Source organism: Vidua chalybeata, chromosome 15 (genome assembly GCF_026979565.1).
Source record: "Vidua chalybeata isolate OUT-0048 chromosome 15, bVidCha1 merged haplotype, whole genome shotgun sequence".
NCBI classification, from domain to species: domain Eukaryota; kingdom Metazoa; phylum Chordata; class Aves; order Passeriformes; family Viduidae; genus Vidua; species Vidua chalybeata.
Window position 1 is genome coordinate 12820940 of NC_071544.1, and position 14678 is coordinate 12835617.

At 45.8% G+C, this 14678-nt stretch overlaps 1 protein-coding gene across 2 annotated transcripts in view; it reads left to right on the forward strand.

Annotated features, from left to right (window-relative positions):
* GRIA1 (glutamate ionotropic receptor AMPA type subunit 1) overlaps positions 1-14678 on the forward strand; it is a 119701-nt gene that overhangs the window by 54812 nt on the left and 50211 nt on the right. For both annotated transcript variants that reach the window (XM_053956464.1, XM_053956465.1), the window contains exons 3-5: positions 1078-1317; positions 3076-3260; positions 7677-7730. In XM_053956464.1, coding sequence (XP_053812439.1) covers positions 1078-1317; positions 3076-3260; positions 7677-7730 — 479 coding nt within the window. The remainder of the gene's footprint in view (positions 1-1077; positions 1318-3075; positions 3261-7676; positions 7731-14678) is intronic.

Consider the following 14678-nt stretch of genomic DNA (forward strand, 5'->3'; position numbering starts at 1 on the left):
AATGTCACAGCCAAAGGTCTTCAGAGTCAGAGTGACAAGAGGAGGAAACACTAGTGCCAAGAGTTCTGACACAGGAAAAGTGCTGTCACTGCCACCACCTTCAGCTTGGAGATTTATTGATGGTAACTTGGGATGTGCCATAAACAGGGGTGATATTGAATGAATCTGACTGTCTCAGGGGCTAAGTTTTACAACACAAAGTGTGAACTCTCTCTGTCTCGCTGAGATCCTCAGGCATTTTCCCAGCAGCTCCCACGATCTCATTAAGTGCTCTCCAGAGAAGAGCTCCAACCCGAGGGAGCCTTCCCTGCACAGCACAGGGGCTGAGGACAGACAGACACCTGCCAGGAGGACAGACTGACAGGAGGGGCTGAGAACAGACAGAGCCCTCCTGGTGGAGACCTTCCAGGACACTGCTGATACCTCACTGGGCTCACAGCCCTGTCTCCATGGCTTTGTGAGGAAACCAGAAATTGCCAAAAAGTTGTGTTCCCAAGTACCAACACACTCCCATGTCAGAGGCTCTGACTCAGAGCCTGCAGCTCACGCCCCAGGACAGATCTCCCTGGAGCTGTGCTGTGGCTGCATTGAACCTTGGTGAACCTTTGCTGAGATGCCCTCTCAGAGTGGTTTCCTCAGCTGCTGAGGTCAAACCCATGGTTTCCCTCTGGAGTTTTTGGTCACAAAGGGCTGTGCAAAGGCTTTCCTTCTGCTCCATGAATGCATCCAGGGCTGCAGTAGCCTCTTTCTGCCAAGGGTTTTCCATGCTCAGATACCTCATTTTACCCCAGAAGCGGCAAAATCTTCAGCAGAGCCCCGAGGACACTGATTTCATTCTTTTAAGTAATTTCTTCCTATCAAAAGTAAAGCAGGTCTGTGGAGACCAAGGGCAGGGCACTCCATGGCCACAAGCCCTGTTCTTCCCAGGTTGCCTTCACCAACCCACCCACCTGGGGGAAAATTACCTAATACAGAGAGACCCTGCAGCTTATCTCAGGGAAAAGGTTTATTTTGGTGACATTGTTGAGAAGCTTCCTTGATTTTCTGCCCTCCCGACCTTCCCCCCTTCTCCTGCAGTCTGCTCACAGTTCTCCAAGGGCGTCTATGCCATCTTCGGGTTTTATGAGAGGAGGACTGTCAACATGCTCACGTCTTTCTGCGGGGCCCTCCACGTCTGCTTCATAACGCCGAGCTTCCCCGTGGAAACCTCCAACCAGTTCGTCCTCCAGCTCCGCCCCGAGCTCCAGGATGCCCTCATCAGCGTCATCGAGCACTACAGCTGGCAGAAGTTTGTGTACATTTACGACGCTGACCGGGGTAAGTCGCAGCTCTGTGGGAGGGCTTACCAGGCAGTTAAAGACTGTGGTTTAGAAGAGTCTTTACCTCCAAAAGTTATGGGTTTTGGTCAGCCTATGCCTTCCCTGTTTTTCTTCTAAATATCCCTTTCTGAAGGTAAGCATTTATCGGAAATCAGGCGACCCCCGACTCAGGGAAGAAATGCTGATGTCTGGCTCCAGATCAGAAGGCTGAAGGATAGCTTTATTAAAACTATACTATTACATTAATATACTATTTAAAGAGATACTTACTAAATCATACTTACCTACTTACTATCAATTAACTAACAAACTCGTGACTTCTCTGCTGAGAGTCTGAGACACAGCTGGATCCAACTGGTCATTGAACCCAAACAACCTTCAGCAGAATCCAATCCAGGAATCACTTCAGGTAAACAATTTCCATACAAAATTCCACATGGAGAAAACAAAGAAGCAGAGATAAAGATTGTTTTCTCTTCTTCTCTCTGTGCTTCTCCTGAGAGACAGAATTATGTCTCTCTGTCCAGAGAATGTGAATGCCACAAGCACTGATCTAAAAGAAGTATCAGCCTGACTGATGTGTGTGTGTTCAGGGGGTCAGATCCGAGCCCCATCAACATGAGAGAAATACTTGATGTGCAAGTGGTTTGGAATTCAAAATGGGGAAGTTGTTTCTTTTCAATAGGTCCCACATTGAACTGGTCTGTCAAACTCAAGGGCACTGAGTCCAGAGTTTAGAAACATGAATGGACACTTGCTCAGATCTCACCTAAGCCCACAGCCAGGTGTGAAATGTGTGTTTCTGGCAGATAGCTTGGAAAACTCCAAATTCCCCATGTTGGTGCAAGTCAGTTTTCTATGTAAAAGAACAAAAAATAGTGTGGGGTAATGGAAGATGTTATCTAACTTTCTAAACCACAAACAGGGCTAGAGAGCTCATTGCTCCAGGATTCAGTTTTCCCAGCCCTCAGATGCCTTTAAAGCTCCAGGCTTGGAGGCTGCAAGCAAAGCAGACTTGTGGAGGGCAGGGCAGAGGTAAGGTGATTCACATCTCTGTCCTGGAAGTTATAATTATCCCCTGAAGGGACAGGATGGGCTTTAGAGACAAGGAGAAGGTATAGAAAGCATCCCACCTGCTTTGTTGTCATGAGGCATGGGCACACAGAATATCCCAAATGCACAGGGCTATTTAGGGTTGTCCAGCACGATTCCAGAGAATTGCTATGTGCATCTCCTCTAGAAAGCTGTGCATGTAATTTAAGCAATATAATTCTAAAAGTAATGGTCTCCTGATGAGATGCTGCTGAGAGAGAAGCATGCTGAGTGTGACAGTGTGCTGTGATTGATGAGGGTGTCCCTAACCCTAGGAGCACACAGCCTAAGCAGATCAAAGATGAGAAGGAAACTATGGCTGAGAGAAATCAAGTTATTTGGGTCGTGACAGACAGGACGATGGGGATTAGAGTTCTTATCTGAATCCCACAGCAGGGCCTGATCAACGAGACTGATCTGCCGATTACAAAGGAAAATCAGACCTGGAATTATCTGTGCTAGGCCAGAAAAAGCAGGAGTCATTAATTCTAGCCCAGATGGGTTTGGGTCATATCTAGACTATTAGCTGCTCTCTGTAGCTCTGCTGCACTCTCATGACTCTGTCTCCAGCCTGGCTTGAGGCAGCTACACAGGCTGCCAGGAGGGTGGAAAGATGCCATTGCACAACTAAAACCTGGCTCTCCCCCTTCTCTTCCCACCCTAGGGTTGTCAGTCCTGCAGAAAGTGCTGGACACTGCAGCTGAGAAGAACTGGCAGGTGACAGCTGTCAACATCCTGACAACAACAGAGGAGGGCTACCGAATGCTCTTCCAGGAGCTGGAGAAGAAGAAGGAAAGGCTGGTGGTGGTGGACTGCGAGTCTGAGAGGCTGAACATCATCCTTAACAAGGTTGTGTGCCTTCTGAGAGGGGTCTTGCACGCAGGGTGGGAAGGGTTGTTTCCCCCTGGAGAAGTTCTCCCCAATCTTGACTGACCCTTGTCTCCTGTGGCTCGCATTGGAATTGGGGTGTGTATGGGTATTTCTCGGTTTCTTGCAGGTATTTCTCTGTTGTGTTACTGGGGGAAACAATAAAGCTGCAGGAATAGTACAAGCTCTCATGAATTCATGCTGAGTGAGCTCCACTGCTCCATACTCCCTCCTTGTTTGGCTCCTTTGCTGAGCCCTTTACACCCCCTTGCTCCCAAATGAGTTTGCTTTGTGCTAATTCCTCCAAGAAGTGTGCACAAGTTGTGGCATCTCCTGATTCAGCAGAGTCTTTCTCCAGTTTTTGAGTTAAAGTGGAGGTGTGAATTGGCACTGCCAGATTCCTGGTCCTCCAGCCTCCATGTGCTGCACCAAATTCTCACACCTGGGCCAGCAGGACAGCAGGATTATGGTACATCTGTCCTGAATATGGATTTCTGTGGACAGGAGACAAATACAAGCCCAGGGACGGGTTGGGTCCACACTTCAACTCCACCCACAAGACCTTTCCCTCTAACACCTACAGCTAAGTCCTTCCCCACCACTAGAAGGGTTTGGAAAGGGCAATTTCCACTGCTTTACTCCTCATGATCAGCTCACTCTTACCTCGTGCTTCACGCATCTCCCTGTCTAAGGTACCTGTCATCTCCGTCTCACACTTCAGCTGCTCCCCATCTGGGACAGGGACTGACATTTCACCAGATGCACAGCGCAGGGACGAGCACAATCCATCCTTGCTGGATGTCTCTGGGTGTTCCTCTGTTACGTGGAATAATAAAGCAGAGAGCAGGTTGTAACCTCAAAGCAAAGGTCACATTCAGGAAAGAGAAAACAGGTTATTCCAGAGGGTAAAATCTTCTCTCTGGCTATGGAACAGCTGCAGTTGAACAAAATTTTGGACAAGACCTAGGCAGTGAATTTGGCTTTTCTTTAGAGTATATCAAATTTCTAGGATCAATAGTGTTGGGTTTTTAAGCCTGGCTTAAAGAATGTTAAGTTATACAGTAAAGTATTATCTAGTCTTCTTGATCTGAGCAGGAAAATAAGGCTTTCTTTCAAATTTCTTCACATAGCTGGAGCAAATGTTAAACCTAGATATAGGAAAAGCTATTTGTAAGAGCACTAAAAATCCAGATACTGTGATTATTTGTTTTGCAATGCTATAAAAAATATCAGTTCCCAGGGAGAAGAGGTACAAAGCTGTGTTTTACTACAAAAATTACAGAGCAATTCCAGCAGACATCTGTGCCTGAGAGGTAACACTCCAGTGAAGGATAGGGCTGTGAACAACTTTTTCAGATGTGCGTAGTCCATTTTTATCCTTTTTAACATTCTTGTTCCAAGTCCACCAGGATTTCTCAGAGCAGAGGTGGTTGTCCCAGTGTGAGAAAGTAATGCCAGATTTTTCATAGTATACAGATGACTGGAGGGATTCAAAGATAGTGTTCAGCTCATTATCATGTGCAATTCAGCTGGGACTGTAACTTGGCCTCTAACTTGGGCTGGTGTCTCAGCTCACCACACCAGCAGCCTCTGTGGGAATGTCACTGAGCTGTTTGCCCTGTCCCTCTGACCGTCTGAGGTATTCCAAGAGCTGCCTCAGCCTCTCGGGGACATTTCAGTGCATTTATCTTCTTCCCTGACAAGCCTGTCTCTGTCTCTCAGCGGCAGTGGATTTGTGATTTGTGCTCCACGGTGAGCAGAAGAGCTGGGGATGATTGTCCAGCACCTGTGCTCACACCCACACTGCTGCTTTTCATTTTCCCTCCATACAAAAAACACAAACACCAGTGACTCCAGCAAGGCGGCCCTCAGCTGTGGAGGAGCCAGTGCTCTGTGTGTTAAAAATGACCTGATTTCTCTCTGGGAGATTTCTGTGTCGTGTCTCAAGGGTTTGATTTATCTTTGCCGAGGTACCTGTCATTTGTGAGCCAGGCCTTGGCTCAGGGCAGGTTGCCGTGGGGTTGTGCTGTGTAGCCTTAATGGGATAAGTGCTCGGTGGGTTGTGTTCCATCAAAGCCCTCTTTTGTTTCTTCCTTGTCTCTCATTAAAATGAGTAACTGGAATTTCTCCTCTGCCAGTGTTTCACTCTGAGAGGATTTCTCTCTAATAGATGTCAAACTCGCCCATTAAGAAGTGGGTAATGAAACCTAGGTGGCCCAAGTGAGCAATCAGCATGCAGCCCAGCACAGCCTCTCACCACAGTCAGGAGGAGTGATAAATGCTATTATAACCTCAGCTTGCTACTGCTGTCCGGACACATTAGGACTGAGCAAGCATTTTAAAATAAATTAAGATCACAAATAACTGTGTAAAACACAGGAAACGAGCTTCATAATTCAGGTGGATGGGCTGTAAGATTAACAGCTCAGGGAGAGCTGGATGGCAGCCCTCTCCGGTTCATCGGCTCTGACACCTCATAAAATAACAAAGGAGAGTTGGGGCTGAAGGAGCCAATGCCAGCTATTGTTGACACTGGAGAAAAGGAGAATTGGATCATAATTCTTAGACATCCCAGTGCACCAGAGATTCTCCTTCCTCCTACAAGGTCTGGGACTTACTGCAAAGGTCAGTCTCAGCTGATGAATGGAAAGGGACAAGTTTGGTCTGGTTTTGCTTCTTAGATCAGGCAGTGGAAGATACTCACAAAACAACCCATAATGAGGTGTAGGTAGCTTTAGGTAGACAGGATTTTTCTGAGAGCTCCCGACACCTCAGCAGAAGCCACACTGAGGGATCCTGTGCAGGGAAGCTGGTGGAGCTGGCATTGGCTGTGTAAGGAACTGCTTCTAAATGAAGCCTTCATTGGAGTTAATTGCTACTCCCACGTTAATGCTGAGAACCAGATGAGTTTTATTATGCATACAAGAGCACTTCATCAGAGAAGGGCTAAGGCAGACGAACCAGTTGCACAGAGCAAGTGTCAGCTCATTTATAATCCATTTGGAAATCCCTAAATGACTGTTCGTGATAATCTGGGACTGCTGTCCCACGGGGAGGATCAGTCTCTGCCCTCATCTGACACTTCTCAAGTACCTGCTGCCAGCCTGGTCCCAGAGACAAGTCCTGGGTAGACTGATTTCTGGTTGAATCTGACACAGCAGTGGTTTTATGATCATTCTGGCTGTGAGGATCTTTCTGTCCCCACTGCAGTTTGTGCAGATTTTGCCTGTGCCTGTTGGCAGTGCAGGCAGCAATTCAGAATCAATTCATGTGACAATGGAAATAAGAGGTGGTGTTGCCAGCCAAGAAACCTAATGGAAACAGCACAGTTCTCTCAGAAACTGGCAAATCTTGTGTTTGTACAGGCTTTGAGGGCATGTTGGTTTGGGCCTTTTTTTCCACTTTATTCTTTCTGTGTAGAGTGGCTCAAATGCAGATGGTATCTGACTCCAGTAAACTAGTAAGAATTTAACAGTGCTGCTGGAAATCAATAGAGAGGCATTTCAATGGGAAAATGGAGTCAGCAAGAATAATACAGACTTTTAGGTGTATTTTTCTGTACTCTTTTTAAATCAAGGGAGAAAAAGACATGGGCCATCTGATCAGTGCCTGTGTTCCCCCCAGTCACAGAAAAATCTGCAACAGGTGGAAAAGGAAAAAGCTAACATAGAAAAACTCAGTTGTTACAGATTGGTAAGCAATTGTGTTGATAAAAGAAAATAAAAACCTGACTCTGCAGTGTCAGGGACAAAGAAATAAGTGGCAAAGCACATATATTGAGACACCATGCATATGGATCTATAAATTATCTCAATGAAAATGCAGGGGAATCTTCTGTGGCTTGCCCAAACAGCTTCGTTCTGGAGATGTAGTTTGAAACTACACTGGTGCACACTGGTGCACAAAAATTTACTCATAACCTAAACCTCCATCTCTCCCAAGCCATCTCTCCCAAGCAGGTGTTTGCAGCAGGGACTGTAGATTGGAGAATGTGCAGGATTGCTCTCTAGTCTTGCCTAATCTTTCAATTGCAGTCATAGGACACACAGACTCCAACTCCCCATTTGTTCCTTTGATGTCTGAAATGCAAATCTTGTTAAGGCTTTTTTTTTTCTCCCCTAGTCTGTAGGAAACAGGTTGGTTTGGTTGTTTTCTCTCCCTGCCTGTACAATGTTCTTGGGGATCTTGTCCTGTCTAATTTCAGATTTGCTGCTCAGGTATCATGTGTGAAAGCTCTGGCCATCCTCTAATAAGATTGGGAACTTTTCTTTTGCTATGTCGTCCTGCTCACAGCTGAATAGTCTCAGCAAGGAAAAATAAGAGTGAGAAAGGGCAGATAACTGACATTCTTCTTCCTTAGTTGATCTCTGCTAATTATCCTTGTTTTTTATCTTGCAGATCATCACGCTTGAAAAAAATGGGAATGGGTACCACTACATTCTGGCAAATATGGTGAGTTACCCTAACTGGTGGGGGTTTTTTCTATCTCACAGTTTTGTAAAACACTAAATTTATAATTACTGTGCTCTACACTCTTTTTCTCATCCACCTTCTAGGTAAAAAAAATACCAAAGTTTTTTGCTGTGCTCTTCTTGCGGAGTTTTCTCTCTTGAGCCAGCACGACTATCTGCAGGGTATCTCCAAGTGTGCTGGGGTTTTGTAGTGGTTTGACCTTGGCTGGATGACAGATGCAGACCAAAGTAATTTTATCACTCCCCCCTTGGTGCTAAATGAAATCTGACTGTCATAGCTCTAGGGAAAGAATTGAATGCAAAGATTTCTTTAAGGAGAGGATTCTCCCTTTAATGCAGGGAGGTGCTGCCTGAGGTCAGTGGCAGGACCATCTTTCTGGAGCAAGACTCACAGGAGGATGGAAAATTGCTTTGCCTAGGGAGATTAGGGGAGAGGTAAGAGAGAGAAATTGAGGTTTTCCACAGCAGAGCTCCTACCCTCCCAAATGTGTCCATCCATCCAGGAGGATGCACAGCAGAGGCTGGGCTGCTGCTGGCAGTCTGGGGCTGAGGCTGCTCCCCTGGGACTCCTGTGTCCCTCTGGAGTGAGCCATGTGCAGGCTCTGGACCTGTTCTTTCAGCACAGAGCTGCATCTGGGAGGCAGCACATCAGCCCAGGGGTAATTAAACTTTAAACTACCAATTAGTCAAGCATTTGCTGCCCTTCTCCTTTTCTCAGTCCCAAGATAACTCTGTAATTTACCAGGCAAAAATGGCCACATCATTACCCTGCAGTGCCCTGTACTGACCCTGCACCCTGTGCTGGCTGCCTACCGTGTAATTACAGAGATTAAAATGTTACCTTGTGCAGGGGGAGACATGCAAAACTACAGAGCAGCCAATAACTTCCATTGCTAATCTAAAAAAAAAAAATATTATTTGCCATAACCCAGGTCCTGGATGTTTATGAAAGTCCCTTCATTAAAGTTAAGCAGCAAAGTGAGCTGGAGTCACTGGAGTGAGCATGTCTGTGCAATTTTAAGTACACCCACATGGAAGGATGAATGACAATATCACCTCTTCCCTCTGCACAGTTTCATAAGGATAAATGCATGAAAGGCATGAGGTGAACTGAACTAACACTCAGGTGCAGGAGATTTGAAGGACATTTCCCTCTGTATTAGGATACCACTCTCCCCCACCTTCACACAGACAAAGTACACTTGTCCCATCTTTAATGTGTTCTCTCAGCCTTTGCACAAATGCTGAGAGGACAGAGCTGACTGGAAGAGGTTGCATACTCAGCCAACAGGGTTTATAAATAATTAACTTGGAGCAAAAGGCTTTTCATTTCTCCAGCCCCTCTGCAGGGACATTCTGCCTCTGACTGCAGCTCAGTGGAGGGGGTCTTGAGCCCCACAGTGTCTGCCAGGACCACCAGAATTTACTGGTGTGCTTTCCAAGCAGCTTGGATTCTGGAGAGAAGGAGCAGAGTGAAAGGAATTATTCAAGTTTTACTTTTGGTCTTTCCTTAAAACTCAGCATCACATAAGAGCCAAAAGTCAGAGAGGAGAATACTTTAAAAAAAAGAAAAAAGAGTAGGGGATAATCAGACAACATGGGAAAATTATTTCTAAAAAAAAATCCAGGCACCCCTCAAGGTTAAGAAGGTCCTTTCCAGGGCAGAACAATGTGGGCAGGTTCAGACACCAGAAGCCAAATCAGCTCCTGTAATGTGCTGCACCCATACTGGTTAATGGGTTTAGCAAGGATAATGGCAAAAAGGCCCTGAAAATCCCATGTTTCTGAGACCACAGGGCAGCAAGGAAGGACAGAAAGCCTCCCTTAGTGGGGATGGCCAGGGATTTTATAAGAGATTGGCAGAAGCTGACGTCTGGCAGGGTTAAATCCTAGTGCGAGTGCTCTGATCTGAGAGATCACAGTAGGTTTTACCCTCTTCTGAGGACATCTCATCGCTGGATTAGAGCCTTCAGAGGGTGTAGCGTGCTGTAATTTATTCCCACTGACTCACACTCATAGTGGTAGACCTTAAACACCCCTCATTTTCCCCTGCAGACGTGTCCTAGGATGACAGGATGCCCACACACGCTCGTACCCTCGTGCGCGCCCGCGTGCCTGGAGAACAGCCCTGCTCTGGGGAAGTGCCTCGTTCTAGAGCACTGAGTCCTCAGAGAATAAATTAAGAGCTAAAACCTGGAAGTGTTGGGTTTCCAAATGAGTTATTTTTTGTGCCCTGTGCTGGCTGAGGTAGTCCTGAGTTTAGGACTCTCACCCTGTATGAAGACCAGGTCAAGGGAATCCTCAGCCCGTTCGTAGCCACCAAGTGTCCTGCACTAGCTGGAGCAAGGGGAGGAATTTTCAACACCTGCCTTTTGCCTAACCTACTTGGGCATGGAAAAATGGGGACACAGTTATGGAAATGACACATTGGAAGCAAATATTGGGAAACATTTCTGGATAACTCTGCTTAAATTCCTCTTTTTAGCTATATGCTTCTTCAGACCTATACACAGCCAAAAATTCCAAGCAGCAGCACACCACTGCCCAGTTGCAGCAGCTTCAAACTGGTGTTCCATCAGGAATGCAAAATGAGTTTCCAAGGCAATGCAGAGGCTGAATAAGGTCTAAAAGATATCATCCATAGGCACATTTTGGAATGGAGGAATTCCCTGTCTGGCCACAGCCAATCCATGAGCAGAGTCACTGCCTTGCACTTGCCTTGCTGTGTGTTTGCCCAGCAGCTGCTCTGGGTGAGCTGTAGTAAAGTGCTGAGCAGAATTTGACAGCAGCGAGTGAAAGCTGGTATTTCCTAGCAGGAACAGCTTTCTTTTTCAGTGAAATTGCTGTTGCCAAGGTGAGACAATAATATTTTTGTGTTCACAAACAAAATGAAACCATTCTGCACCTTAGGCCATGGGCAAATATCCTTCTCTGAACCTGCTACACCTGCTAAAGACACAACTTCTCTTGTCTCCCCAGCCCTGCCTGTCCCATGAAGGTCTGACTGCAACATCCCTGCCAGGGGAAGGGTTTCTGTGAGCATCCCTCCCTCTCCTCAAGCCAAATCTGGCACTCTTCATGGCTTTTTCAAACTGGTGAAATTCTGGTCTCTAACTGGTTAGAGTTAGCCCAATGAGCTTTTGCTAGAGCTAACCTGGGTATTTGTCAGGTGCACTGGCAGCCTGCAGTCATATCTCTCTCTCTCTCTTTTCCCCTGTGGAACTCAAAGAGATTTGGCAACTTTTAAAAGTGTTTGTTTCTGTGAGTCTCATTTTTCTAAGCTTTGCTCTCAGCCTTTGAGATCATCAGTTCTAGCAACCACAAAGAGGAAAAAAAAATATAGTCAATACTATCAGAGGAACAAGCTTAGAAACTTCTGGGATTCCTTTCTTTTGATGTTCAGGCTTTTTGCCCATAACCTTGGCTTTGTGTATCTGTTTGTCCTACGCCACGGATGTGAGCTGACTGCTGTCAGCAGTGGGAGAGCATCAGCTTGGGCAGAGAAAAATCTTTGTCATTAAATAAGCGACATTCATGTGACCTGTCTTTAAAGGAAAAGTATGAAAGACAGCTGCCACATCCAGTGTTTTAGCCTCTTTTTTCTTCCCTGGCGGGTTAGTTCGAGTTGTTCTTTTGGCAAGTGCCCTTTTTTTTTGAAGATGAATAGATAAGTGTACGAGATTGCTGATGGCAGGGGAAGCAGGGAAAAGTAAAGATAAAAACAGTGTTGATTAGCAAAGGTAAGCACTTTTTCCTGTGCCACTCTTCATCAGCCTGTGTCAGCAGGTTAGGCCATGGACACTTTCCCTTTGCTGGCAGTTGTGCTGGTGGAGGTTACCAGTGATGCCTTAAGGAACCTAGAAATAAAACAACACACTTTTGAGAAAATATTAGTATAGGAGGTAATACAAAGGTTGGTCTTTACTGGAGGTCTCCAGAGGCAGATATGGAAAAATGTTCAAAAAATGCCCACCACCCCACGGGGTGAATGCAGTGTTACAAGTTTAGCAAATTAGCATAATTGACAAAAATCACCAATTAGGAGCACAAGAGGTGATGCAATTTTCCCCGGTTCAAGCACCTCTAAATCCTCCCCCCTCAGATGGAAACTAAACTTTGTTTATGAAAATGTGTCTTGAAGAGCTGTTCTTCAGCCTTGCTTCTCAGAAAGAACCAAGATAGGATTGGGGCCTTGGAATGTGTTTTGTCTTTCTGCCTAGGGAAAAGGTAGGGAAAAGTACTGGGAAAGGTAGCCACAGATACAATAGGCCACAGAGCTACAAATACATGTGTAAAAAAAATAGAGAATATATAAAAGAAAAAGAGAAAAAATCGTTTGGCATCATCACTTCCCCCAGCACAGCAGCTTTGTCAGCAGAGTGCCTCCTGCAGGAGTCAGACAAGATGTGCTGGGTTAATCCAGTTCTCCTCTGGGCTGGATGGGCAGCTTAGATTTTTTTGCACCCGAAAAACAGAAGGAAGAACTTCTGCACCACCAGGGCTGAGATTGAATGTGAGACCAACACTGGGTGCAGAGAGGGAAGAGGAACCCCCCCGAATTGGCCATCCACAGGCAGAGAGCAGCTCCCCTAAAGCAGGGCAGGACAGCCACAGCTGCAGCACGTGCTGTGGCTCTGTGGGGAGGGTTGTGGTGCCCAAGCAAGGTCTGTACCTGCCCCAGCACAGTGACACCTGTGGCACTGCCCCAGCACAGTGTGACCTGTGCCACCAGCAGTGTGTCCATGGCTCCATTCCCTGCTTGCCCGGAGCTGAAACGTTGTAGTTCTGTCCCCCATCAGCTTGAAAGCTGCCGTGTTTATGTGAATCCCCCCTCAGTTCTCAGTGCTGTCTCCTGCCCCCCGAAGTGCTGCTGGCTGGTGGCACAACCCAGGTCAGCAATGCTCAGGTGTGAATCACTTGCTGATTTGAAACTCGGTTTTGTGGAGTTTCCAGAAGCTTGTGTACAGCATCTCCTCCTCATCCTGGCAAGATGTCAAGATGCAAACTCTATATTTTTCTATTGGAGAAAGATGTCCTAAGTTACTTTTAGGGTTCTAAAATTTTGCCTGTTAGACCTTTCTGCTTCCTGAGAGGTTAGTGCAAGTAGGCTCATGAGACAAATTCATTTTCTGTGCAGAGAAAGACAATATGTCAGTGAAAATTCTGCATTTCACTTCTAGACAGCTTTTCTGTCCTGACTCAAAAATTATCAAGCAGAAGAACCCCATATAACATTATCTCATCTGAATTACTGATAGTAAGAGACACAGCAGTGCCCTGAATTAAATTTTGCTTGAACTTGAGTGTCTCATGTATAAGAAAATTATCTGGTTTGATACAAAACTTGCCCACACAGGATAATATGAACAGCAACCTTGGGAGGATTTTTGCAGTAGTTAATGAGGGCTCAAAAACATGAGTGACTTACTGTGGCTTAAAAAAATCAGAGCATCAGGTGAGTAACTGACAGATTTATATTACAGCTATTGGAAGGAAAAATGTGTTTGCTTAAACTTCAGCAAAATGATGTTAAACTAACAGGTTTCCTCAGCCATTTGCAGTCTCCTAATCCATTACCCCAGCTCAGCTGCAAGTGGTGATGTGTAAATCCATAGTATCTGCTTCATGGTGACTTCATTTGTCCTCTTTTCTAGTCAGAACATGCTTAGCTTCAGCTTCCTTGACCAGATTTATGCTTCTGTTTGCTAGACAAAATATTCCATTACTGATGTTTTGGTCCTTGTAAACTGGGATCAGGTCATCCTTTAATCATATCTTTGATTGAATTCATGGCATCTGCCACTGCATGGCATATTCCCCAAACCTTTAAATCAGTTTATGCCCTGAAAGCTCTCTAATGCACAAACATCCACCTAGAACATCCCCTCCCCTGCCTGGACTGAGCCTTCTGACAAGATGTGTATGGTCATTTATATCCACAATGTGCTGCAGCTGCAAGATTGGACAAATAATATCACAAAGAAAATGTGCAGAGCTGCACCAAGGAAAAGTTGCTGTTCATCTCCAACCCCTTGTGCTTAAAGCCTGGATTTTCACCTCACTTGGTTTGTGTTGTATCTACAGACAGGACAAAATACTCTCATCAAGCTGCAGGGTTGGAAAGCTGTCTCACAGTGCCACCTTCTCCTGTCTTTCTTTTCCCTTTCTTCACGTACTCCTAAGCCCCAGTGAGGACTCACACATTTTGCTGCTGCAATGGGATTTGACACTTTAATAACTCTGCAGAGGAGTGGAAGGCACAGTGGAAGGAGACTGGAGCAGACAGGCTCTTTTTGGACACACCCTCCTTATTAATACAAAGTGATGGGAGTGAGGAATGCTGCTTCACTGGAGAAGTTAAGCTTGAAGATAATTTGGGGTATTAGAGATGCTCTGCCTGGAAACACTCCATTTCTTGCTCCCTGCAGTAAGTCACTGGCATACCTTGGAATGACAGGAGCCACTTTGTATTCACTCAGCTGATCTACAGCCATTCAGAAGCAAAAATGTTTTTTTGCAAAGTTTCTTGTAATCATAAAATCTGCTACAAGGAAGTAGTCTGGCATTGCAAGTCATGCATTTAAACAGAGCTGGGACAGTTTCCCAATGCTGCCACAGGTTTCCGTGGCACCCACCCAAGCTCAGGGTGAATTGCTTAAATGCTTTTGGCTTGAAAAGAAATATTTCAGTGTGCAACCTATTAAAGAAAAGAGAAAGCAGACTCTAGTCTCTTCATCCCAGACAGAAAGAGACTTAAAAAACCTAATACTCCTCCCTGGGATGAGGGAGCTCTGTTGGCTTCAGCCAACAAGCCTTCTCCAGGCAATTCAAGAGAAAGGGGTGGTTTTCCCTCTCCTCATTCAAAGCTGAATATGCCAGTCTCAGGGGGAGATCTGGAGAGTTCAGAAGAGGCAGCAGGAGGAGAGAA